At 44.3% G+C, this 27,739-nt stretch overlaps 1 protein-coding gene across 1 annotated transcript in view; it reads right to left on the bottom strand.

Moving 5' to 3' along the window:
- COLEC12 (collectin subfamily member 12) overlaps window positions 1–27,161 on the bottom strand; it is a 176,653-nt gene extending 149,492 nt beyond the window's left edge. Inside the window, exons 1-2 of the mRNA XM_070420537.1 lie at window positions 27,004–27,161; window positions 8,548–8,598 (exon numbers count right to left, since the gene is read on the bottom strand). Coding sequence (XP_070276638.1) covers window positions 8,548–8,598; window positions 27,004–27,010 — 58 coding nt within the window. The 5' untranslated portion in view covers window positions 27,011–27,161. The remainder of the gene's footprint in view (window positions 1–8,547; window positions 8,599–27,003) is intronic.
- Window positions 27,162–27,739: the final 578 nt, after the last annotated feature.

A 27,739-nucleotide genomic window follows, 5' to 3' on the forward strand; every position in this document is an offset into this window, starting at 1 on the left:
CTTGCTTCCTAACCAGCCACCATCCGCAACATCAAGGGCACCAACAGGCAATGTGAGAGAGAAAAAGAGACTCTAGTTCACAATTGTGTTGAGGACCCTGGTCTTCCCTCAAAACCCATGGCTCTAGGACATCTTTCCCATTCCCAGGGAGCCTCCAAATGAACAACTCAAATGTTTCAAGGAAACTTTCCAAGTTCATCTGTTTTAAGTTGCTTGGAGTTGCTAGCAGAAGGAATAACTCTTTCCCATCCTACCCCCAGTGACCAAACGCTGGAAACAACCTAATGTCTTCATGCTGCCGTAACAAGAAAATGGCCAAGGAGATATTTTTCTTTAATTTTTCCAAAAATAAAAACAAAATACACTCAGCTTTAACCGAATTGTAGGAAAACCAAATGATTGCCCTTCTTCTCCATCCCACACTCTTACCAGGATGTGTAAGTGAATGAAAACCAGGGAAGGCAGGGGTGGGGGTGGGGCTGGGGATTATATTTGAAATGGTTGAAAATTCAGGGCTCAAGTGTTCAATCTACACATATTTTGAAATAATGAAATATAAGACCATGTATAAGCAACTGTTGAGTTAACCCACATACATCTATAATCATTGATTTTTCCCATCAAAACTTTGGGATGCTCTGAGGAAGAACATGTCTGTGTGCCTCTCAGTCATGGGCCGAGTGGAAAGAACAATGGGGACTGAGGTGAAGTTGAAAGAACAATGGGGACTGAGGTGAAGTTGAATCAAACGTTGGCCACGTTGGCCACTCAGCCTGGTCAGCTTCAGTCCCCTCATTTGCAAACGGCAGGTAATTCCCACCTCAAAGGATTTCTGGGAGAATGAAGGGAACTAATGAGTGGGAAACTGCCTAGCACAGAAAGGATGCTTAATGGTTTCTTCCACATGAAAATGGTAAAAAAAACAAACAAACAAAAAAAAAAACCATAGTCCCATGGGAATGTGGTGGTGAACAAATTTTTACTGATGAGCAAGAAAGACTAGGCAGGGAGCATCTGACTTAACAATGAGAAGTTCTTGATGGGGAAAAATGAAACACTGTTGTCAAGGGAGATTGTGAATATCGCTTTAGCATTTATAATGTTAAAAATCGGGAAACAGCCGAAACCGGTTTGGCTCAGTGGATAGAGCGTCGGCCTGCGGACTGAAGGGTCCCAGGTTCGATTCCGGTCAAGGGCATGTACCTGGGTTGCGGGCACATCCCCAGTGGGAGATGTGCAGGAGGCAGCTGATCGATGTTTCTGGCTCTCTATCTCTCTCCCCTTCCTCTCTGTAAAAAATCAATAAAATATATTTTTTAAAAAATCGGGAAACATCCTCTAATTATTTAAAGGAAAGTGATGGCCGGAGAACTCCCCTTCTCAGGTCTCAGGAGCCCTGCCTACTTGTTTTTCTGCAAACCCCCTGCAAGGTGATTCTGCCTGAGAATCTCTTTTGCATCTACTTCTCTGCATGCCATGTGACATGAAATTCTTATAGAACCAGAAATACCAATTCCATTAGGATTTGCACAGCCACATACACAAAACCCCCCCACTAAAAGATGCCAATGGCTTTGAACATTTCAAAGAAATCCCACTGAGGCACCAAATCAGACCCTCATTCCCTGCCTCTAATTTATCTGCCCAGGGTCAGTCCTCTGCCTGATGCTGTACCCTTTCCATCTAGAGATGTTTGGGAAAGGTGCTGCTGAAAGGACAGCCTCACGCTGGGCTTATTTAGTCCTTCCCCACAGGAAATGATGGAAATTCCTGGCATTCTTATCAGAGAAAGGGGTGAACTCTGCTGGTGTCAGTCTTGAAGGGCTGTGGCGAGAGGAATGCGTGCAGCTCTCCTTTGTAGTTGGAGGTGGATAACTTCAAAGCGGCGCCTTCTCCAAACCCAGAGATGAAGCCAGCCTTCTGGGACGGGTCCCAGGAGAGGAGAGACAGGCAGCCTGGTCCCCAAGCCCAAACAACCACAAGTTGAGGCATCCAAGTGTTTATCTTGAGCAGCTTCCCAAAGACAGTTCAGCATCCTCTTGGTAAACTCTTCAATCCTCTCTGCACTGAAAGCAGAAACTCACCATGTGCCTAACAAAGAACCTTTCTTTCTAGCTATTTGGCTAAGCATATCCGTGCTGCTACTTCTCAGAAGCCCAAGTAGTCCTCTACACCGTTAGACATTCAGTTCCTCTAAACCAGTGGTTCTCAACCTGTGGGTCGTGACCCCTTTGGGGGTCGAACCACCCTTTCACAGGGGTCGCCTAAGACCATCGGAAAACACATATGTAATTACATATTGTTTTGTGATTAATCACTATGCTTTAATTATGTTCAATTTGTAACAATGAAATTGGGGGTCACCACAACATAAGGAACTGTATCAAAGGGTCGCAGCATTAGGAAGGTTGAGAACCACTGCTTAAGCAAGAAACAGCTCAATGATTTTATCTTTGTCACTGGTATGGAGGATGGGTTTGGAAGGAGGGGATAAAGGGTAAGGTGTGTGTGTGTTTGTGTGTGTATGTGTGTGTGTGTTGCGGGGGGAAGGGTTCTGGAACAGGGCTGGGCTCTACTTCAATACAGATGTCTCAGGCTGCTTCCGGATGCCCAGCACTATGCAGGTTAAACTGTTAAAAAGATATTCTTATTGCCCTAACCGGTTTGGCTCAGTGGATAGAACGTCAGCCTGCGGACCAAGGGGTCCCAGATTCGATTTCGGTCAAGGGCATGTACCTTGGTTGCGGGCACACCCCCAGTGGGGAGTGTGCAGGAGGCAGCTGATTGATGTTTCTCTCTCATCAATGTTTCTAACTCTCTATCCCTCTCCCTTCCTCTCTGTGAAAAAAATCAATAAAATATATATTTAAAAAAATATTCTTATTAATCTGAAATTATTATCCAAGGGAAGAAAGGGAAAAGAAAAAGCCCAGCTTGTTTGAAACTATTGGTTCAGGGAGGCCTGTGAAGTTGTGAATAAACAAAACTATTCAAGGATACACTTAGAGAAAGGCATTGGAGACCCTTCTTTGGCTATCACCCCTAAATAATTTTTCAGCAGTTCTCTTACAATTTTTCCACTTCGTTTTTACAAAAGATGAATTCTACTCTATACAGAATACTTCCTTTTACTTGTTGCTGTTTCACGGTTTGCAATTTTTCAGATTATTTTTCTCTCATAACTATAAATACTCCCTATAGCTGAGCCCCAAGGAAGCAACCGTGTCAAACACAAACAACAAATGTTTCCAGCTGCTCACATCTACCCATGCTTGTCACAGGCCGAACCAAGTATCTCCTGCTCCTCCATCGGTATGACTCTGGACATCCTATTCTTTCCCAAAGATAACACAAGACACCGAGACCCTCATGCAACCAGTGAAATAAAGGTAGTCCGTCCCCACCCCCGCGGCAGAGAAAGGGGCAAGCAGACTCCAGAGGGAGGGCCCAGGACATCCAGGGTGGCGCTTGTCATTATATCAACACTGCCCACCATGGGGCTGGGGCAGACAGCCACTGTCCCCAGGCCTCCTTGCCTCTCTCAGTTCGCAGCAGTAAAGCAGGGAGTGTGACGGAACAAGAATCCATGAGGCTGCTGGAAATAAGAAGGTTCCAGGGACGTACTGAATCCTAGACACCATGTTCAAGCAGCAGGATCAAACAGTTGAAGAGGGAAGAGCCTAATATCAGAGTAACGGGCAACACCTGTGGGATGCCACATGTGCAGGTCCTGTACTGATCCAATATCACCCTTAATTCCATAACACCCCTAGGGAGTAGGCCTATTATGACCCAAATTTTGTAAGTGAGGAAATTGAGATTTTACAATTTTATTTATTTATTATTATTTTTATTATTTTTAAAAATAGTTCTTTATTGTTGAAAGTATTACCTATGTCTCGCCTTTCCCCCCCATTAACCCTCTCCAGCCCGATCCTGCTCCCTGGCCCCACCCCTCAGGCCCTCACCACCCTGTAGTCTGTGTCCACCGGTCATGCATATATGCATACAACGTCCTTGGTTGATTACTTCCCACCCACCCACCCTCCAGAGACTCCACACTGAGACTTTACAATTCTAAACAACAATGTGCCCAGGGTCAGAGTTGATGAGTGCTGGAACTCAGATCCAAAACCACATACCTGGTTCCAGCGTCCACACACTTAACCACTGCCCCCAGAAAAGATGAAAAGCAGCCATCAAGTGGGAAAGATGACACCTGGCCTGCTAGCCTCATGGGGTTGTTGTGAAGGAAAAATACGTTTGTAAGTCCTTTGGTAAAATAAAAGTGATACACAAACGTGAACTGGAGTCGTTATAATCATTCCCAAGAGCCACGTGTGCTATTTTTGAGAACTACAGTAACTGGGAAATAAGCAGAAGGATATCATTGTAGTAAATATCATATTCTATCTATAGAACATAAAAATTAATATACTGGCACCTCATGTTCCAGAGCATGATCTCAGCCACACTGTAACTATAGCTACATCCCAAATTAATTAGCTCTGCATACTGAGGCCAAGAAACGTTGACCCTCAGAGCCTGATTAAATGTTGAAAATGCTCACTTCATTAACCTTTCAAAATTTCCCTCATCAAAGCTTTGGTCAGAGGAGATAATAAATGGTAAACCCATCAGATTTAACTCTATCTCTTCTTCAGACACATGCCTAGAACTTTGGGAAAGAGGTTAACAAGCATGACACATAAAGAGGCTGAAGAAAAAGAGAAGACCTGGTTCAGACCGAAGTGCAATAATGAATCCTGGAATAGACAAGGGATGACGGTTCTGAAATAATATCACACCACACTAGGTCACTGGAGATCACCCCTTTTGCTCTTTATTGTAATCCTAGAGGCCCGGTGCACAAAATTCATACACAGGTAGGGTCCCTAAGCCTGGCCGGCGATCAGGGCCAATTTGGGGCCTTCCTGCTGCTGGCCAGAGCCTTCCTTCCTTCCAGCTGCTGCCAGCAGGGGTCTTCCTTCGTTCCATGCCACCCCCTGGTGGTCAGCTTATGTCATAGCGAGTAATCAAACTCCTGGTCTCCCCATCAAACTCCTGAGGGGACACTTTGCATATTAGCCTTTTATATATATAGATTGTATTGAATTTGAAGAAACACATTATCATTTTATTGATTTGAGAGACAGAGGAAGGGAGAGAGAGAAACATCAATGTTTCTCTCTTTTTCAATGTGAGAGAGAAACATTGATCAGTTGCCTTCTATATAGTACATGACCTGACCAGAAATCGAACCCGCAACCTAGGTATGTGCCCTAACTAGGAATTGAACCCACAACCTTTTGGTGTACGGGACAATGCTCTAACCAACTGAACCACCTGGCCAAAAGTACAATATTGTTACGTAAACAGCCTTGACTATGTAGTAAATGCTTCTAAATAACTATATATGAATAACCTTGGAAACAAGCTACCAGGTCACAATTTGCTAAAACAGTGGCCCCTTTGTCCTGGGGATAAGTAACCTCTGGTTCATCTGGAGCCTAAATTCATCATTGTATTTGCATAAATGAGACATATGGAAAATGAGACAATAATTAAACCCTCTATGTTATCCAGTCTACTTTTGCAGAAATAAAAGCCATCGATATTACCATATTCAGAGGTAAATCACACCTTTACATGTCTTCAGGAATGAGGTTTCAGACCTGACACACACACTCTGAAGTTCAGCAGTAGCTGTGCCAAAATGTCCAAAGTGGTGACAGTGCCAAATCTCAGGAGAGTGATCATGTCACCTTTCTTTTTATAGTGCTGCCCCCTCAAAGCACTTGTCCATCTGGTATTTCTCTTAGTCTCACCAAAGGCCTGTGAGGTAGACTTATCTACCTTGGCAGGTGTCACTGCTCACTGGGCAGCATCTGAGGCCCACAGAGTTGAAGTGACTTTCCAATCACAAGAGTAAGTAGGAGCAGAGCCTACAGGACTGGCCCGTCTCTCCTACCACCCCTCACACCAACTTTGTCCCCCTTTAATGATTAAGGTTGACTATACCTGAAGGAATGGGCTCTTGGGTTCTGCTGCTTTTAATGACCAGCTCTGGCCATTTCTTAGGAAATGAAAACCCATTTATCTTCTATAAAACCAGGTCCAGAGTCGTAGGTCCTACAAAGGTGACAAGACCTCCCTGGTGGGGCCATATTGGGTGTCCAGCCTATGTTAAGATTTCTGGAACTACAGGGACCCTTCTAGGACATAGAAGTTGACAGGTCACATCAACCTTACTGCTGGACCCTTCCCCCAAACTACTCTAGCCTGGGAGTTAGAAGACCCAGCATCCAATCGAGCTCCTGCTAATCTGCTTGAGAAGAAAATCTTTCTGGGCCTCACCTTCCTTATCTGTAAAATTAAAGGCTGATTTAAATAATCTCAAAGGCCCTTCCATCTCCAAAAATCTAATCTATCCCTAGACTGGATATCCATCACTTTACCTAAAAGCTGAATCCAAGAATTCTCAACATCAGAACATCTCTTTCACAGCCTATTCCAAGGTTTCCCATTTTAATTTCATCCCTTTCTCCTACCTGTACCACTTGGTATCATCCTTTCACTCCTCTCTGTTTATGTTGTCAAATATTTTAAGTTATCATGTCTCCTCTGAGTCATCACCGTGTGATTTCCACACATAATTTAACCACCACACATTAAATTCTTTCAGCAACTTACTATTTTTTGTGAGTTTGTTGTTTTTTTCACCGAATCCCCACCCACCTAGCTTAGTTACATGGTCATCAAATTTTAAATAACATTTCTCTAAAGGTCACTCTTTTTTAAAGCAAACTTTTCTCTTGGTTCTTCATATTTCTACTGATTTCCAACTACAGATCTGAAATCTACTGATTTCCAAGATATGTAAGCATGTCAACATTTATTTTGCCTTATTTTGACAAGCTTGATTTTCCTCTTTATTTCTGCCTTTCATTTTTGTTTTTGTTTTCCTTCCCTCTATAATTCCTGGTTTCATTTCCACTCCTGCTGCCACCTTCAGTGAACCCACCATCAGAAAGCAGAACACAGGGTACCTATCCAGAAATATGTAATTGTGTAGACACAGAACTGTGTACTGTGGAGGAAGGCAGGGGGGCTGAGCATAAGCCACTCTGCCAGCACATGAATGGAGGAGCTATGGGCTTGGCACCTCTGTACTCCCATTTTAAAGCCCTAGTTTTCCCCGGAAAGAAATGCAGAAGTGTGTGTCCAGAAGGAAAAATGCTAAAGCAGTGAGGGAGCCAGAGCAGCTGGGGGTTGTTAACTTTTATCAAAGTCCAGCAAGGATGTTTGTTAAGCAACAGGAAGTAGATTCATTCTCCTTCATATTGTGTCTCTGTGTGTGTGTATGTCTCTCTCTGTCTCTAACACACACACACACACACACACACACACATTCTTTTTCTCCTCCAACCTTCTTCATTTCCTCTGCCCAAGGCACAGAAACAAGATGGACAGAAAACCTCAGTTCCCTTGAAGTACCTTTGGAATTCTGCAATGTTCACTGGCAGTTCATAGCCAAACTGCCAAATACGAGAAGCCTGGTCGGAGAGAGAAGGGCCCCCGCATCGGCAGATTCCGAGGCAGAGGAGCGCATATTAGTCCCCCAGAGCTGCTTCGACAGATTACCACCAATGTGGCATCTTAAAAGAACACAAATGTCTTCTCTTAGAATTTTAGGGGCCACGGTCTGAAGTCAGCTTCAGTTGGCTGAAATGAAGATGTTGGCAGGGCTGTGCTCTCTCCAGAGGCTCTGGACAGAAAATCCATTTCCTTGCCTTTTTCAGCTTCACCTGTGTCACTTCGCCACTTCAGCTAGTGGCCATCTGCGCTCCTTGGCTTATGGCACCGTCCTCTGCCTTCAGAGCACATCACTCCAATCTCTGCTTTCATCATCATATGCCTTCTCCTCTAGGTAGTCAGATCTCCCTCTCCATCTCTATTATAAGGACACTTGGATTGCATTGCGAGCTCACCCAGGTAACCCAGAATAACCTCCCCATCTCAAGTTCTTTAACTATATCACATTGCAAAGCACGTGCTGCCATACAAGGTAGCATTCAGGTTTCAGGGATTAGGGTGTGGACATTTTGGGGGGCCATAATCCAGCCTACCACAGAGCACATGTGTTTAGTTGGGTTTCTAGAAAAAGTCTTCTCACTGTCTACTAACATTGACTGAGTTATGAGCATGGGGCCTGAGGAAAAATGGAAGATGTTTTCTAAAATTGAAACAGAAATTCCATGTATTTTTGCTCCTGTCTTGTCACTGGTTTACCTTTCCCACCATGTTTTGCCTTTTACGCCAGCGGGTTTGTACCCATTGAACCCCATAAGCGTTCCATGCCTGAGCACAGCTCCTGCTCCACTGCCCTCAGCGTTGTGAGAAATCATCCGCCTGTTATACAGAAACTCAACTTCCAACCAACATGGGGCCTCAGAGCCACCCACACTCATGTGTCAAGGGTCCAGCAATGGTCTTACTGTATCCCAGATCAAGCACAGAGAAGGAAAAAACGGTGTCAGAACTCACCAAACCTCTTGTAACCGAAGGACTGCATCTCCTCCTCCTCTGCAAAGTCGTCTGCAGGAGAAGAAAAAACACAGCGTTAAGCCTGGTGAGGCCCAGAGGTGCAGGGTCAGTGCAGGGCTCAACTGTGCGACTCCACCTGCTCCCCCGCCCCTTAATCACAGTGGCTTTCCCTCCGCTCCTGGAACGCACCATGTTTTCTGAGAAAGAACACAGGGTCTTCCTCCTGTTCCTTATGATGACACTTCTGAGATGCCTTTCCCAACCACCACCCTGCCACTCCGTCACACCATCCTATCTTATTACTCTCTGATATCCTCGTGTGTGTGTGTGTGTGTGTGTGTGTGTGTGTGATCATGAGTCCTGTAAGCAGAAACTTTTTCTGTCTTGCTTCAAAAATGAATCCCCTATCCTTAGAATGGTGCCTGTCACAGAGCAGGGGCTTAACAAATTTTGTTGAATGAATGACTAAATGAATAAATCCGAAGAGTTAAGTTATATTCCAATGATTGAGCCTATAGCCCTCCCTTTCCGACGCTGGCTGGGCTCTGTGGTCATCTCTTCTACCAACTGTGGCATCTCAGGAGCCCAGCCTGACTCCTGCAATGACAACCAAATCCCTCCCCACTCCCTTTCCATTGGATAACTGGGACTGACAAGTGGTTTCCCAGTAAATGCATTTCAAAAGGTAGACCGGCTGTGGAAATTCCTAAATTCAGAGCCGCTGTGGAAACGAGAGAGATGTTATGCCAGTCAAGCTTTCTACCAAAGAAGCCTAAGTCCCCTTTCTACTGTGAACATGATGCAATTCCTTGTCACATCAGTAAAGAACGTCTCCTTTTCTAGTTCTACCAGGTGTAGGTGCCGGCAATTAATTGTGCAATTAAAGGTCACTTTTGATGACAAACAAAGGTGTCAAGACTAGGCCTTTCCAATTATTCTTGAATTGGTCACCATTACTGCACCCAGCTTTCTCCCCACATGCAATTCAGTTCAAAAGCATTGATTCAGCACTTACTATGAACCAGAGGCTGCCAGGCAGTGGGGCTTCAGAAGTGAGTGAGACATGGTCCCTTCCATCAAGAAGCCGAAAGGCTTTCAAGGAAGAGAGGCACGTAGGGAGAAAATAAAGCCTCTGTGATCATCTATTCAGCCCCCAAACAGGACATAGGGCCTGGCTATATCTGAACCTTGAAGTGTTGTGGAGAAACCAAAGATGTACGCTATCTGCAATACAATGTGGAGAACCTCAGAACACTGGTTTGTTATAAAATGCCATGAAAACACATGTAAGAGAGGAATTAACTTTGTATTTTCCTTTGTTTCCTTATCAAATTACAGGGGTGAGGTGTTTGGACTCTTGAAGGCCAGGTGTTCATAATTAAAGTAGTCTTCTGATGTTAAAGATTAAAGCTTTAGTTCTTTCTACAGCAGTGGTTCTCAACCTTGGCTGCACATTAGAATCACCTGGGAATCTTTTTAAAATCCTGATTTCTGGGCCTCATCCTCCGGAAATTCTGTTTCTTTGTTACTAATGTTGTGGTCCCATCCCATAACAAAGAAACAGAATTTCCGGAGGATAAGGCCCAGAAATCAGGATTTTAAAAAGATTCCCAGGTGATTCTAATGTGCAGCCAAGGTTGAGAACCACTGTTCTACAGGGAAGAACATGCTTACAACCAAGAGAACAGCACCTTTCTCACTGACCCAGTAATTGGTTAGTTCCACAAAATACATATTAATCCCCTACTTTACTAAGTAATTCTATCCTATTAATGGCTGAGCAGCTGGGTCTAGTCTCAGTTAAAGAGAAATCCTTATCTGCTGCTTCTGCTTAGAAAGCCATGCATTTACTCATTCATTCATTCAATAAAGGCTTACAGCCTGGGGGAGCTGATGAGACATGAACGTAAGTGAAGGCCGATGCCACCCACACGTCAGCTTCCCCTGCCAGCTCCAGCCCCTCCGCTGCTGTGCCAAGTCTGCAAAAGAACCTACTCACACGCAAACCGTGTGGGCCAAGGAGGCACCACTGAAGATTTCACAGTGGGAACCAAAGAGCAGTTTGTGCTGCATTCCCAATAAAAATAGCATCGAATTTCCCATTAGACATTTCTGCCCTCCTCCAAAGCTTCTTTTCAGCAGGCCCACCATTAGTTTGTTTGTTTGTTTGTTTCCTTTTTCCTCTCTGATCTTTTTCCCATGCAGCATTTAGTCTGACTGACTCCTCTCTCCTTCCTGCAGTTTCCCTGGGAACTTCAAATGCCTCATACTTTTGTTATTAAAGCATTCCAGCTCTGCCTTCCAAATTAACATGCCCAAACTCATTAGGGGGTGCAAGAAAACAAAGGCCTTACAGACGACCCCCTCATAGAACTAGAGTAGGATCTTCTGCTTCTTGTCTTAATCCTCATCCCTAAAGAATTAGGAATTTTCATGGCAGCCACTAAAAGAATACAAATTTCTCTCTCATCCGACTCTAAAATTAGGTAGAAAATTACATGAGACATAAGGGGTACAAGTAAAGTACCACAAATAATGTCTGACTGGGGTTATCGGGAAGGTCTCATAGAGAAGTGTCTTAAATCGGTTTTTCTTAATTTTTTTTTTTTTGAAGTGAAAAAGAGAACTGGGAAACATTGCACACTATATCCTTTTTTTTAGAGATTCATAATGGATTTTGAATTATTAGAGACTCTGAGAAGTGCTAAGAGAGAGAAAGATAAACAAAACTTGTTTGGTTTACTCCATGCTTTCAATATCCTTAAAAGCAGTAGAGTTGGGCAGGTAACACTTGGTATAAGAGTTTATCAGCATAGGTGTCCCCCCAGAGCCCTGCTGCCAAATTTTCCCAGCTGTTCAGCTGATAAACAGCCAGGTCAGGCTGGTGATGGAGCTGGGCATTTGGGGAATTGAGAATGAGGGAGAGGCAAGAGCTGATGGGGCCTGTGATGTGTGGAGAACCCTCCTCAGGCTACAAGAGCCACAGGAGGGAGAATTCGAAGTCAGGCGTTCCTAATGCCTGGGCGTTTTAGAAGGCAAAAGGCAATGACGGGGCCCACAATGGCTGACAGACAGGTCTGAAGAAGACAAACAGCCTAATGTTATGTGCAGTGTTATTTTCTGTTCTCGAAATCTTTTCCTCACACTGTGTAGGCCTAAGCTACGTGTGTCCCGCGTTGTCTTTATAGCAACGGGGGGCCTGCAAAGGTGATATATTCAAATAAGGATATTCTCCCTAGAGAATATGCAGTCATTTTAGCAACTTGCCACTTTTCAAAATCTGTCTCTGACACAACCTATGCCACGTGACTCCTACATGAGCAAGGTCTGGGCTAAGATTTAAGGCCTCTAAGTTGTGTAATGATCAGAACTTGATCCCTGCTCTGATAGTTTGTCTGCAGCAAAGAGGTAACCTTCACATACTAATAACAAAATGTGTGTGATTTGAGTTATGTCTACAAGCAGGGACTTTCTTGGCTTCCACAGATGTACTTCAGCATTTTCACTTTAATACCTATTAGCTATGGCTTGCCTATTTCAAAATGTGATTTTTATTTTATTGTGGGCCAAGCTGTGCAATATCCCTACAGTCAGACATCACCTCTCCTTCCTTTATACTTCCTTTCCATCAGTGTGACAGCAGTTAACTGTCTGCCTTCTATTTCAACTCTGGTTTTGACTCCACCAGATGGGAAGCCATTTGAAAACAGAAAATTTGTCACATTGTAACCCTCAGCAACTAGTACATTAATGGGACATTACAGGCATTCAATAGTTGTTGAAAATTAAGCAGGTTAGAATTATTCTTATGTCTATCTCTCCCACTAACTGATGAATTCTTGATGGACAGAGATGAACTCTTTCTTTTTTTGAATGACCACCATGTTTGGGGAAGATAAGAGAATGAATATTTAGTCAACAACTACTGAATATCAGGTACTTCCCATTCATTGTGTTTCTCTGTTTTACAGATGAGAAAACTGAGGCTCAGAGAAGTTAACATAATTTGACCCAAGGTCTTACAGCCTGTGAGTAGCCAGGCCAAGACTAAAACCTAGCCTGTGGGTCCCTCCACACGGTGGTAGTAATGACCACACAGACCCAAGAAACTAAACCTTTTACTAGCAACAGAGAAAGCCAAGAAGCAATGATTTATACCATAGAATTCTGAAAAGGGACCCAAATAACTCTGAAAGGAGGCTAAAATTGGAGGACTGGTTGAACATATATTTAAGAAGGAATTGACTATTATAAAATAGATAATAAGTGTTGGTGAAGATATGAAAAATTAGAACCCTCCCACCCTGTTTGTGGGAATGCAAAATGGCATAGCCACTTTGGAAAACAGTCTTCCTCAAAAATGCTAAACACAGAGATACCATATGATCCAGGAATTCCACTCCTGGGTATACATCCAAATGAAAACGTGTGTCCACACCCACTTTTGTACATGAATGTTTATAGCAGCATTATTCATTATTGTAAAAAAAGGGGAAACAGCCCAAAAGCTCATGAACTAATGAATGGATAAATTGTGGTATATCCATACAATGGAATATTATTCAGCAATTAAAATGAGTGGAATACCGCTATGTGCTACAACATGGAGGAAACTTGAAAACATTATGCTAAGTGAAAGAGGTCAGTCACAAAAGACCACATATTGTATTACTCCATTTATATGAAATCTCTACATTAGGTGGATTCATAGAGTCAACAAGCAGATTAAAGGTTTCCTAGGGCTGGGGACTTGGGGAGAAATGAGGAGTGCCTACTAAATGGCAAGGGATTTCACACACACACACACACACACACACAAATCTTACCATTAATATCTTTATGGAGATAAGAGAAAATAAAATATCCTTAAAATAATAACAGGGTGCTATAAAAAGGAACCATCATCCATCACCATTTACCCTTTTCTAACTCCACTACCTCCTTCTCTCTGGTAACTATCATATTGTTGTCTGTGTCTATAAGTTTTTTTGTTTATCTTGTTTGTTCATTTGCTGCTTTCAGTCTTATAACCCACATATGAGTGAAAAAGATTTGACTTTGGGTGGTGGGCACACAATGCAATATACAGATAATGTATCATAGAATTGTGCACTTGAAACCTATATAATCTTATTAAGCATTGCCACCCAAATACATTTAATTTAAAAAAATTAAAAGGAACCATCGGAGAAAAAGAAAAACTTTCAGAAATAAAAAATATGATTACAGAAACGAAAACTTAAGAGTTGGGAGATAAAGTTGAAATATTCCAGAAAGAAAAAAAAAGACAAATAACTAGAAAAGAGTAAAGACAAGAAAAAATTAGAGAATCAATTCAGGTGGGTCTTATCTTATATTCAAGTAACAGAAAAAGGAACAAGGGAGAAAACCATCGCAGGAATAATCGAACATTTTCCAGTATTGAAAGACATGGTTCTCCAGAATGAAAGGGCCCATCACTTTCCAGCACAGAGAAAGGAAAGAGATCTCCTCCAAGGCACGTCATTGTAACATTTCACAACAAGGACAAAAAGAAAACCCTAAAGGCTTCCAGACAGAAAAAAGAAAGATTACCACAGAATAAAAATAAATAAACAAAAAGAACGGCTTCACGTGTCTCAACAGCAAACTGGAGCTAAGAGAAAATAGATCAGTGTCTTCAAAATTCCAAGGCTAAATTATTTCCAACATAGAAATATCTCAATTAAATGAGTAGATAACAGAAAAAACTTTCCAGACTTACAGATTTTCCAAAAATGTACCTCTCATGCACACTGTTTTCAGAAAGTTGTTGGAGAATGCATTCCATTAAAATAGGAACAAAGCTAGAAAGGGGTGTGTGTGTATGTGTGTGCGCGCGCATATATGTACCCTAATCTTAACCCTAATTCTGAGTAGGTCATAAGGCTCCAGAAAAAATTTCTTCAAGAAGATGAAAATGGGAGAATACCCAATGTGTTTGAACACATTGCACAGCAATTTAGGAAAGCGATTTGGGATGAATGATGATATATACATACATAGGAAACTAAACAAACAAAATAAGAGGATTATTAACGCCAGGGGAAACAAAGTTACACAAGAAAGAAATACGAGTCTGCTGTGAATAGCATTTACATCATTGTAATAAGGCAAACACTGAATACTAAGCCAATCAAGATTGGGACACAATTATATTGGGATGATGGAGGGCAACAGGTGTCCATTAGATGGAGGGTGAAAGGACTAAATTCTCATCTGCTCTAAAGGGAAGTCAATATATAATGCCTAAAACTAAAATAATAATAATAATAATAATAATGATGATGAAGCGTACCAGAAGCATATCACTTATGGGTCATGATATGGGTCCTGGGAGAATGCCTGCATGAAGGGCTACCAACAATTATTTCCATCCCTCTACCTGTAAGTCCATTTCCACTCCTTTTCAACCTGGAAGGGCCCTGTGACTTGCTTTGGCTGATAGAATGTGCCAGAGTGGGTGACCTTGGAGCCTATGCTTGAGCGGCCTTCCAGCTTGTTTCCGCTCCCTTGGCAAGCGGCTGTCTACCCTGCTGGACTAGAGGCCGCCTGGAGAGAGAGGACCCCTGGAGGATGAGGGACTGTTAAAGGAAGGAGATAAAGAGCAGGGAGCCCTCAGCCTTCTGTCCACCCCGCTGACGCTCCCTCCATGGGAGTGAGGCCGTCCCGCCCGGGCAACACCTTGGGAAGCAGAAGCCAGCCGTCCTCCCGAGCCTGACCCGAATCGCAAAATCATGAAAAAATAAACAGCTGTTGTTTTAAGCCACGGGGTTGGGGCTGGTTTATTAGGCATCAGTAGATAATGGAAAGAAAAGTAAATGTAAAAAAAAAGAAATGCCAAAAATGTTCTCAAGGGGTTGTCTCTGGGGAATGGTAAATGATGAAATGATGGAGGGCTGGGCAGGAAACTACTGTTTTTCATAATAAATCTGTGATATTATTGGACTCTTTAAACTATGCACATCTCTAACTTTGATAAAAAATAAAGTAAAGCAAACAAAACAAGGTAATGTGAATGGAAGATAAAAGGTAGGCAAAGGAAAGCGCCCAGGTCCAACACACGCTGATGAGCAGAGAAGGCTTCCTGCTCTCCAAAGGGCCAGTGCACGGAATTCAGCCTGACGCAACAGAGTAACAAGTCGGGACCTCCAGCCTTAAGGACCAGGCACAAAGCAGGTTCCGACACATGCCAAAGTGAACAGAACACGTTCAGACTTTTTCAGAAGCCAAGATGAAGGACCCTGGACAGAGGTTAGACTGAATGGAGACCTCTCTTCCCAGCTGAGCTCAGTGCTGCCATCCATGTGCACATGTCCACCAGCTACTCTCTACTGTTTCTACCTTGAGGCAGCTCCAGCTCTTGTCTAGTCATCACTGTCAGAACAAAACAGTACATTCCCATCCACTGCTCAAATATATCACTGCTTCCAACCAGCCCGTGGACACCCTCTGCTATGAGCATTCCTGCAAGCTGCCCCCCATCTGTCCCCACCACCACTACCTATTGTGGAAGGCCTCTTGGTGAGGAGGGAAGAAGGTGCCCCTGGACCCCTAGGGCCACATGCTCAGTGCAATCTGGATCCCCGAGTCTACAGCCACTCTCCGCTGGCCAGTGTCCCATGGAGTCGCTTTCAGGTGGTTGTCTGTGGGAACTGTGGCCCCCACAATCACAGGATTGCTAAATATTTCAGGGATCACTTCAGATGCTGCCATGCTATTTTGGAGGAATTTTCTTCTAAGGCCAGATGCTGATGTAATGCTAAAGCTTGGGCTTTGGAACTTAAAGACCTGGGTTTGAAGAATGGGTCTACCTTGTACTGACAACATAAGCTCACATCTGCCTCTCAGTCTCCTATAAGATGGGACTAATAATTCCCATCACATGTTGTTGGGATGGAAAAGTGTATTGGTAAATGGAAGCACCTGACAATAAATATGAGGGCGTGTGTGTGTGTGTGTGTGTTAAATAAGGGGGCAGAGGTAGAGATAGCAGCTGCTGTGCTTTAAAGTCCAAAATAAATATCCCAGAACTTGAATGTCCGTGAAATACAGAATAGCTTTAGGTTTGCGTAAGGACTACTTTAGTCGTCTAGTTTCAAAAGACACAGAGCTCCAGTCTGAGGTTAGCATTTGGGGGAGGGCAACAAGCAGGGAAGAGAAATATGTAGGGTGGGTTCAATTTGGGCCGTAGCTAACTGACACCGAAATACCTATGTGATATTGAAGAAAATTTACCTCAATGTACTTGGGGCTGTAAAAACTGAAGACAGACACACTTTAACCTTGATTTAACCCTAAGGGCAGTATTGATAATACCTGTCCTGGTTTTACAGCTTTACACATATAAAACCTCATGCTACCCCACTGGCATCTCTGGGCCATAGACATATTCTGCCAGTGAATGAGTCAGTGCATGTAATAAAATACATGAGGTTCAGGATATTTTTCATAGGGCCTGTCTCCCATTCAACAGCTCCATCCTAAATGGATAAAGGAATCTGTAACCATTTAAATAAGTGTAGATTATTTCAAATATTCCAAGGGACTTATGTTAATTACTCAACTACTTTCTGAGTTTCATGTTTTGCAATGGGATTACTTTTTGGGTGTTTTTTAAGTCAAAATTATAAAGACATAAAATGACTCCATATTCTGGCATAATTTGTAATTCTGATGCTTGTGAAAATAGCAGATTCTTGTTTTTAGGACAAAGAGAGATATAGTATCTTTTTCCTTCTGTTACGGTCCATCAAAATTGAGGAGGACTGTTTGTTACTTTTATTCCAAATTGGTAGTGGGGACTAAACCAAACTTCCCCCAGCAGCCAACTTCAACACTTAAAAAGAAACAAATAGGACACTCAAAACCTTGACCCCTACATCCATCCTTCATGTGTAACTACAGGGGAGGCGATGGACCTCCCTTTCTTCAATGAAGGACCTTCTCATCCAATCATGTTGGTCAGGCTAATAACAAGAGAGTCAAGATGAGGACTTGAACACTCACCTCAAATTTTACAAGGGCCCTTGAAGGGACACGGGTCATTTGGCAAGAAAAACCAATGCCATCCATTTCTCTGGAGGCACAGAAAAAAACAAGTGGCCTTTGTTTAAAAAAAGAAAAAAAAACACCCACAAAACTTATACATCTGTTTTGTTTTGAAATCACTTAACTTTACATTTAGTTTATCCAAACAAATATGCCAAAGCAATATACTGTAATTAATTACAAATGATGGACCAAAATAGAGCTTAGTAGACAGAGTTTGAGAAAACTTTGAGTTGGGTTTTCTCTCATTTCCCACGCTGAAATGTCATGCTTGACAGTTTCAGGGTGGCTCTGATGCACCACCTGCCCCTTTCATGTCTATCAAATTACTATTAGAGTAATGTAACCTGAAATGTGAAATATAATTCAAGCTAATGAATCAGCTCAAATCTCCCCTCCAAATGAGAATAACCCTGTCTTCAGCCAGGCTGCCCTCTCTTCCTGGTTCCACCAGCTACGTTTGCCTAAACCTCAAATAGGACTTTTGACTTTTACGTTGGATTCCAGTTGTTTATGCATAAATCTCATCTTGCCTACCAGCCTGCAAGTTCCTTCAGAGGCTATACACACAGTAAACATTTGGAGATATTTAAATAACATCCTGGATAAAGAATAAATGGAAGCTAGTTAGGGCCTGGTGGCCCAATTATAAATGATAAATAAAATAGTAAGGTGACAGGTTGATGGGAAATGCACAATACCAACTAAATAACCACATGATGCCAAGTGGTTAAGAAAACATATACATAAATCTGTCCTAACATTTATCTAGAGACAAATTTGTCTGATGTTTTAATTCCTTGATGTCATATCCTAACTGGATAAAGGTGGACACGGGATGTGAGATACAAATCTATAAAAATATTATGTCATCATTAGTAGGCACCTGAATAACAGTGCTCCTGGAAAACTAATGCTCCTAGCTGTATTAAATGTATTTACATATATTTACCAATGTTATACCACTATCATAACAAAGGAGAAAATTGTACCATTTCACTAGAGTGACAAACCTCACTATAAATATGGTCCCTGCGTTTTCAGTAGGGCTGATTTTTTACTATATTAGAAAAAATGGCAATAACACCAGTGACGGCAACTGGAGATGGACCAATTTTAACACTGTCCTCCACTGAGAGCACAGCTCTTCCTGTCCCTGCGGTCAGTTTTAGCACATTTGTCATTTGAAAATTACTTTCATTTCAAAACTGAACTTTTGTTTTCATGGTAAACTTACCATAAATGGTTCATAGTTGGCAACTATATTACTCCCTGAGGGAAACAGCAGGTCAACTGAAATGCCTTGAGTTCCCATTAAGTGCTAGATACCATTCTAAACAATTGATCTACACTAACCTATTTAATCCTCAAAACAGCTCTATCTGGTAGATGCCATTATTCTTCCATTTGACAGATGAGGACCCTGGGGGCCCCAGTGGTTAAGTAATTTGCACGTGGTCACCAGACCCTCTGGATTCAGAGCCCACACTCTTTGCCATCACATTAAAATCACCGGATTCAACTCCTGGAATCAGTACATATAATTACATTTTATGAAATGGTTATATTTTAAAGTAATATTTTCAACTCTAAAGTTGGACAATTTTTACCTTTGAATAATAAACTGCTATATAAATATCAACTAGTTTCCTAACATTTCTATGTCACAAGGAAGTGACTGAGGCCCAAAGAAGTTTGGCTACTTCCACAGAACCAACAAGTTAGTTTTTCACGCAGAACGTCAAAAGTCCAACTTAGGCTACTGAATATGACTTCATGTGATACTGAGTTATAGTCCCAAACCATTCAGGAAGCACAGAGAGTCATGTTTAATACATCCAAGTACAATAAATTTATTAAATCTCCCATATTGAAGAACACATTTCTTTTCTATTTTTAAGAGTGTTGATTGAATAATTATAGTAAATTCAGGGGTTAAAAGAACTCTAAGCATATCTTTGGAAACTTAATTTGGGATTACTAGTTTCTGCTTACATTGGCTTTCACTGCTATGTAATTACGAAGGTCCCTTAAGCAATTGGCAAGACCTTTTTAAGGTACTATGTTGGTTTGGGCTCTTCAAATATCATTCTCTTAAAGAAATCAAATAACTGCTTGATGAAAAGTTACCTCCCTCAAGGTTTGAATGGTTGCTTAGGAACTGTTGTTAGCAATAAAGATAGCACTTTCTATTAAGAGTGCCTAAACCTCCCTGCCCCTTATTTAAGATGTTTATATATTATATTATATTAATTATATTATAATATAATATTATATTATATTATATTACGCTATACTAGAGGCCCGGTGCACGAAATTCATGCACTCGGGGGGTCCTTCAGCCCGGCCTGTGCCCTCTTGCAGTCCAGGAGCCCTCGGGGAATGTCCAACTGATGGCTTAGGCCTGCTCCCTGGGGTAGCGGGCCTAAGCTGGCAGTTGGACATCCTTAGCACTGCTGCGGAGGCAGGAGAGGCTCCCACCACCGCTGCTGTGCTTGCCAGCCCTCAGCCTGGCTTCTGGCTGAGTGGTGCTCCCCCTGTGGGAGCGCACTGACCACCAGGGGGCAGCTCCTGTGTTGAGCATTTGCCCCCTGGTGGTCAGTGTGCATCATAGCGACCGGTCATTCTGCTGTCTAGTTGATTTGCATATTAGCCTTTTATTATATAGGATTATTCTATTTTACTGATCACCTACTGGTGGTTACAGTCTGTTCTTAAAAATGGCACTTCATAGTGGAAAAAAAATGGCACTTCTGAGAATGTTTCTTGTCTCATTGTAAACCTGTCAGCAAGGATCTTGCAGGGGCTGTTTTTAGAGTTGATGGCCTCAGTGGGCCATCCACATTCATCCAATCAGCCATAGCAAAACCTCCCAGGAGATGAATGCTACATCCAGCAGCAACCCTGGAATCTGCTTTATCTTTGCAAGAACTCCCAACTAGAGAGTCTCCCCTAGTGACTGGCTGAAGAGCACATCAATTTCTTCAGACCGCTGATGTCAGGTTATTATAGATCTGAATCCAGACAGTAGAAGCTTCTCTATCTTGCTCACTCAGATCTAGCAGAATGTAGCACACAGTAGATACTTCACTGTGTGTTGATCGAGTGAATCATTATGGTGTTGCTAAGAGGGAGACTAGGCTAGAGGTGTAACAAGTGGATTCTGGACTTAGACTGTCTGAGTTTGAATACCAATCTCCCTACTAACTAGTTAAGTACCCTGAAACAGCTAACTCAAGCTCTCTGAGCCTACGTTTTCCTATCTGTACAATAGAGGAAATAATAAAGCCTGTCATGGCAAGTAATCAATAATGTTAGCTATTATTAAAGGAAAAAATAACAAGTGCAGATATTAAGTGGCCCATCAGTCATACCTAAAAAGTTGCTTGTAAGCACAAACCCCAGTTCAGATCAACCTCATCCCTGTTCCCTGCCTCAAAGCCATAGACAGGAACTCCAGAAGTTGAGAGAGGCTGTGCCTTCGGAGTGGCAGACTAGCAAAAGATGGAAGAGGCAGCCCCAGCCGGGTGGCTCAGTTGGTTGGAGCGTTGTTCTACATTTCAAAAAAGGTTGTATGTCCAAATCCTGGTCAGGGCACATACCTAGGTAGTGGGTTCAATCCCGGGTTGGGACATGTATGAGAGGCAACTGATCAATGTTTCTCTCTCATCTCTCTCTCTCTCTCTCTCTCTCTCCAATAAATATATTCTCTGGTGAGGATTTTTTTTAAGATGGAAAGTGTAGGACCAGCTGGTGGAGCCTACCCCACAGTGGGGGTAGCTGCTCTTCGCGGGATGATTACTTCAAAGACCTAGAATACTGTCCCCAGTCCCCAAACTGCGTGACTCCTTTCACTCTGATTCAACAGCTGAAGCTCCAAAGCATCCTCACCCTATACTGCCAGCAGGAAGGCTGGGCTCTGCTACCACTCTGGGCTTCCTCTTCTGGAGCTTCACCCTTCTTCCCACCACGGGGAGCCGTGTGTGTCAGAGACTTGCCCCCCTGAGAGATCACTCACATGCTGGGATGACTCAAGACAAAATATACCTTTTCTATCACAAAACTTAAATGTCAGTTTTCCCATTTGAAAACTAGTATTTCAGGGGCCATTTAACTTGCTTTGGCAGTAGTTGCATCAACTGTTTTGAAATAATGTTTTAATGAGAACAAGCATTAATCAGAAAATGAGACACCTAGTTACGATATAGCTTGGAAGCTATCATCTGCCAGCTTTCCCCATGCACACCATTTTCGGTGGATAAGCCACATAGTGAACAGGGGGCATGGGAACAATCTTGAGAAACTGCACAGGAGACCACAGAAAAGAATCTATACTTTGCAATAATTAAACCTCAGCTTAAGAATGTCAAGCATCCCCAAACTAATGGAAAGTCAAAAGTATAATTAGATTGTAATTGTAAATTTGCATTCCAGAGGAAGGGCAGCCCCAATTCCCAATCAGTGAAGGGGAAAAGGCCTCATTTTGTTTTCATTTCCCTTCAGAAAACATGAATCTTCCCATGTTAAATGCAGTCAGCCCGTACACACTTGTTTGCTTATCCCAATTAAGGACAAGAAATCTTAAAGAGACACTGGGAAAGGAAGAAGGTTGGGAAACTGGGTGAAAAGGTAAAGGGATTCAGAATTACAAATTGGTAGTTACAGAATAGTCATGGGGATGTAAAGTGCAGCATAGGGAGTATAGTTAATAATCTATATATATAAAAATCTATATATATATAATCTATATATATAATCTATATATATAAAAAGTCATCCCATGCTGGGATGACTCAAGACAAAATATACCTTTTCTATCACAAAACTTAAATGTCAGTCTTCCCATTTGAAAACTAATATTTCAGGGGCCATTTAACTTGCTTTGGCAGTAGTTGCATCAACTGTTTTGAAATAATGTTTTAATGAGAACAAGCATTAATCAGAAAATGAGACACCTAGTTATGATATAGCTTGGAAGCTATCATCTGCCAGCTTTCCCCATGCACACCATTTTCGGTGGATAAGCCATAGTGAACAGGGGGCATGGGAACAATCTTGAGAAACTGCACAGGAGACCACAGAAAAGAATCTATACTTTGCAATAAGTATAGATTATATACTTATAATCTATAAGTATACTTATATACTTATAGACCATAACGCCATAATGACCAGAGCGACCAGTCGCTATGACGCCCACTGCAGCCAGCCAACCTCCTGTGGCCTCTCCCCTCAGCCGGCCCCGCCCCACCCCGATTGGCCGCAGCCCCTGCCCCCAGCCAACCCCACCCCTGATCATCCCCCCACCCCAATAGGGGGTGGGGTCAGCCAGCCAACCTCCTGCAGGACCTCCCCCACCCGGCCTTACCCCAGATCGGCCCCCCCCACCCCAATCAGGGGCAGAGCCAGCCAGCCAACCACCCATGGCCCCTTCCCCAGGCCACTGGCCCCCGATCAGCCCCCGCACCCCAATCGGGGCTGGGGCCTGCCGGCCAATCGCTCACAGCCCCTCTACCCAGCCAGCTCAGCCCTGATTGGGCCCCGATTGGGGCAGACCAGCCGGCCAATCTCCTACCATCTCCTTCTCCCGACAGGCCTGACCCCAATCTGCCCCTATTGGGGCCTGCCAGCTAGACCCCATCCGTGCATGAATTTGTGCACTGGGCCACTAGTACTGTAATAACTAAGTATGGTGCCAGGTGGGTATTGAAAATATCGGGGGGGGGGGGGGGGGGGGAGAATCACTTTGTAAAATATATGATTGTCTAACCTCTATGCTGTACACCTGGAACTAATACCGAATAATACTGAACATAAACTGAAATTTAAAAAAAAAATTTAAGAGACACTAGAAAAGCAAGGAGTCCCAAAACACAACAGAAAGTAGAAGTTTACTAAAAGTATTTAGTAAAAGTATTATTGCCAAATAGTATTTCAGAAAGTTTTGTATAAAAAGCACAAAAATAAGCAGCTGAACACTGTGTTTTGATGGCGCCAACCTCCTCCCTGTGTTAAATTATGACAGTGTTTTGGACTTCTGTGGTCCCATGTGCTGGCGGTTGTTTTCAGCCGTCTCTTAGGCAACAAGTGCTGCTGCATTGAAACTCACCAACATTCCCAACTTTTAGAACCAAAAATGTAATTTAGTAATGACACACCTAACTCTAGAGGAGTCAGATTCCTTCTTTAAAAAATGTGAATATTTATCCAAAACTATGAGATTTATGGTACAGTACAGCTAATTGAAAATAAAATTGGAAGCAAATTAAAACCAACTACATGTTTTAATCAGTTTGGAAGACTTCAAGTATTGCAGCAACGGGGTAAGTAATTTTCTTCTGGAAAATATATAATGATGTCATTATTTTGGTACTTGTGACTCCAGGGATGGAGGAAAGAGAACAGAGACAGATATTTGCTGAATGCAATGGATAGGTGGCGCTGTGGCTCATAGCAGATAGGGAATTACATTCCAGAAGCCTGGGTTACTACAAAGGCCATGTCTAAGATCTAAACAAGAGAATTATAAAGTCAAATAGGTACCTTATAAAAAGGCATCTGGTGCACACAAGAGCTAAATTTTTGCCTTGGAATAAACTTCTATAATTTCTAAGATGTCCACTAATTTTCTATTTGGCTAAAGAGTGTTTTCACTGCCCTAGCCAGTTTGGCTCAGTGGATAGAGCATTGGCCTGCAGACTGAAGGGTCCCAGGTTCGATTCCAGTCAAGGGCACATGCCTGGGTTGCGGGCTCAATCCCCAGTGGGGGGCGTGCGGGAGGCAGCCAATCAATGATTCTCTCTCATCATTGATGTTTCTATCTCTCTCTCCCTCTTCCTTCCTCTCTGAAATCAATAAAAAATATATTTTTTTAAAAAAATAATGTTTTCACTTAATATTTTAATTTTAAGAATTTGCAAGGCTTGTCATTGACACCTGTCATTCAGGAAAATCAAAGTCTAAGGAAACACTGCCTTTCTGAAGCATAATGAGTTAATACCTATGCACCATTAATCACAAAACCAAGGAAATTTTTGGGTTGTTTACCTATGGCAAACTGTCAAAATAATTCCACTTGGTAAAGGCGGCTTTCCCTTTTGGCTAGAAAGGCACTCTGTGCTTGGCTTCAGAAGGCTTGTGGCCAATTTCTTGTCTCCACCCCGTCCTGGCTGCTGCACCAACGTAGGGTTACTTGGCTGTTTAGTTATCCGAGATTCTCGTCTAGCCTATCTGGTGTCCTACGTCTTTCCAAGCAATACCGGGAAACTGGCAACGCTTGTCTTTAGATGTAGGCATCTAAAGAGAAGGCCTACTACCATCCTTCTCAATGCCAGATCTTATTTCTTCTGGACTCAGTTTCCACATCTAAAATGTGAGGGTTAAAATACCTACTACCTCACAGGGTCGCTGAGAGGATTAACTGATAGAGTGCTTATAGAGGGTATCATACATTTAGTAGGTACTAAAAAAAAACTATTACTGTCCCCTCTACTCCCCACCTCAACAAACAGACAAATGAATGAAAACTATATGGCAATAGTTGGTAAGCGAACCTCTTACAGAACATTTCATTTTTAAAGAGGGGTTCAAAGTGGCAAGTCTAACTAGGGATTCATCCGTCCATGACTCCCCCTCCCCCACTGAGGCAGTGGCCAGACCACAGGGGGTAAGCAAGAGCCTTCTCCTGGGAGGTCTGCAAGCTGATCCAGAAGGCAGTGTAACTATCACAAAAACATGTTTAGAATTTTTAGGTGTTTTCTATTACAGACTTGAAATTACGATGAAAAGTACCCAAAGTGCAAAAAGTCATTACCCAGTCAAAAACACCGTCTTCAGGACTTAAGAGTCCACCTGGGAGTTAATACCTAGGCACCATTAAGGAGTGAGCGGCTAGTGTATCTTTCCAAGGATTCAAAAACTACTGGCTTCAGTGACCAGCAACGAGAAGACTAACTTCTGGCTCAAATGAGGGTAAGGGAGCCCCAGAGTCACTTTGAGCCAGGTGTCCTCTCTCCTTTCTGCAAGGATCCTCTCGTCAGTGCTAGCTAAGAAACTGTGTGTTTCCTAAAATGTAAATGAGAGAAGAGAAACTGAGAGGGAGAGAGGAAGAACACACACTGCGTTTTGAAATTCTCTAGCCAGAGAGCTGTACCATAATCTTTTGTCTCTCTTCCCCTCCAGGGGGCCACTCCGTACCTGGTGCTCTGTGGCCCCCGCCCCAGCCCTTCCCGGGGTCTCCGGATTTGGAGACGTACCGCCTCGGAAGGAGAGGTAACTGGTCGATCATACCGCTCTGGAGTGTTTAGCAAGAACTGCCTTTCAGAGCAACTTAGAGCCAGAAGTTACGTCTGGAGCGCGTGGGGCTCCCTGGGCACCTCCCTCAGACAGCGATCGCATCGCGGGGTCGCGGGTGGCTGGAAACTCGGTCACCGCGGGTCGGATGGCATTTCGCACCCAACCCCCTCGCACCAGCCCAGCCCACGCAGGGACTGACACGTGTTATCCGAGCACAAAACCAGGAACTCGAGTCTCGTGCATACACCACGCCGGCCTCGCCCCAAATGATTCCCTTTGGTGCCTCCGTTGTCATTATTTCTCTCACAAACAAATCAGGGTCCTGCTGACAAATCTTGTTTCTACTGCACTGAGGGGTGCTCTGCAAAGCCCTTTCCCCTGGTGATTCTGTTTAAAGGCACATCCCATCTGTCGCTCCCTAGACCTGCCTGCATTGGACACCGCCCAGGGGACGATGAACGGGATGGTGCGTGTCACCCCTGAGCACACGTGGGCACGCCAACTCCACAAGTGGGCACATGGAAGGGACGCGGAATCACCGAGGGCAGTTATTTTCCAGGCGGTGGGTCTGGTGGAGAAAGATGCCAAACGCACTTGGCGAGCCAGCTGAACTCCGCGGGCACCTAATCACTGCCAGATGTGGGGAGGGCGCCCCGAGAACATCCCCGAGTCACGGAGAAAACACCCGGCCCGCCGCACAGCCACCGGCTTCTGGGATGGAGACGCGGCCACCCCGGGGAGGAAAACGGACCCCGGGGAGCGGGGAGCGCCCCAGAGCGGAAAGCGGACTCGAGAGACGGATGATGCCTCCAACTCTCCTCGGCATCTTTTTTCAATTAAAAAGTTGGGAACTGGAATCCGTAAACAACGACTTCGGGCTTCAGACTAATTCGAAGAGACACGATGGGACGGGGAATACTTGTACGCTTCCCAAGCCCCAACCCCGGAGGTCGAAGCGCCCCCAGTGTGCACGCAGGAACCCGGCGCCCGCTCTTCTCCCGCCCCGACCCCGAGAAAAGTGCGTGCAGGGACGCACCTTCTCCCCTTCCAGCGCCGTCCGCAGCCCGCGCCCCCGCCTCGCCGCCGCCCTACCTTTCATGGTGACGGAGGAGACGCACCGCCAGCCTGGGAGCTCCGCGCGGCCAAGAAAGTTCGCGCTGAGCAGCGGTCACTGCGCGCCCATGGCAGCCGCGCCGCGCGTCGGCCGTCTGCGCCCGAGCCCTCCCCCGCCGGCCGCGCTCCCTGCTCGGCGCTCTGTGCCGCGGGGCCGCCGCGCGCGCCGCTCACCCCGGGCGGGAGGCGCCGCGCCCGCCAGCGCCCCTCCCCCTGGCCCGCCGGGGCGCGCCGGCCCCCGCGCCCGCGCCCCCCTCGCGCCCGCCCCGCCCCGCCCTCGTGCCTGCAGTCGCTCCTGCCCAGTCACTCTCTCGCCTCGCCTCTCCTCGCCCTCGCTCTCCCGGGTTCTTTTTCCCTTGGACCCGCGGCGGAGCGAAGGCTCCTGGGCCGTCTGGTGCTCCCGCTCGGTGTGCGTGGAAGGTGCTGCTCCTGAGCTTATTTCTAGACCCCAATCTACCCAGGATGTGGAGAGAGAGAGAGTTGGGGGACAGCAGTGGCACGGGGGTGGCAGGATGTGGTTGTCCCCAAATGGCTCTGGGGCAGGGAGGGTTAACCCGGGGGGGGGGGGGGGGGGGGACGTCCTCGGGGTTCAAAGTTCCAGTCCGCTCGCTGACCGAAGGAGACAGGGCAGCTGCGGAGGAGCGTGCTCGCTGTCACCCGGGCAGGGCTGTCCCTAAATCCGAAGGCATTTAAACGCGGTCCCTGCAGAACTCGG

The sequence above is a fragment of the Myotis yumanensis genome, unplaced genomic scaffold (genome assembly GCF_028538775.1).
Source record: "Myotis yumanensis isolate MYYU_CA2020_CCGP unplaced genomic scaffold, mMyoYum1.0.hap1 SCAF_7, whole genome shotgun sequence".
NCBI classification, from domain to species: Eukaryota; Metazoa; Chordata; class Mammalia; order Chiroptera; family Vespertilionidae; genus Myotis; species Myotis yumanensis.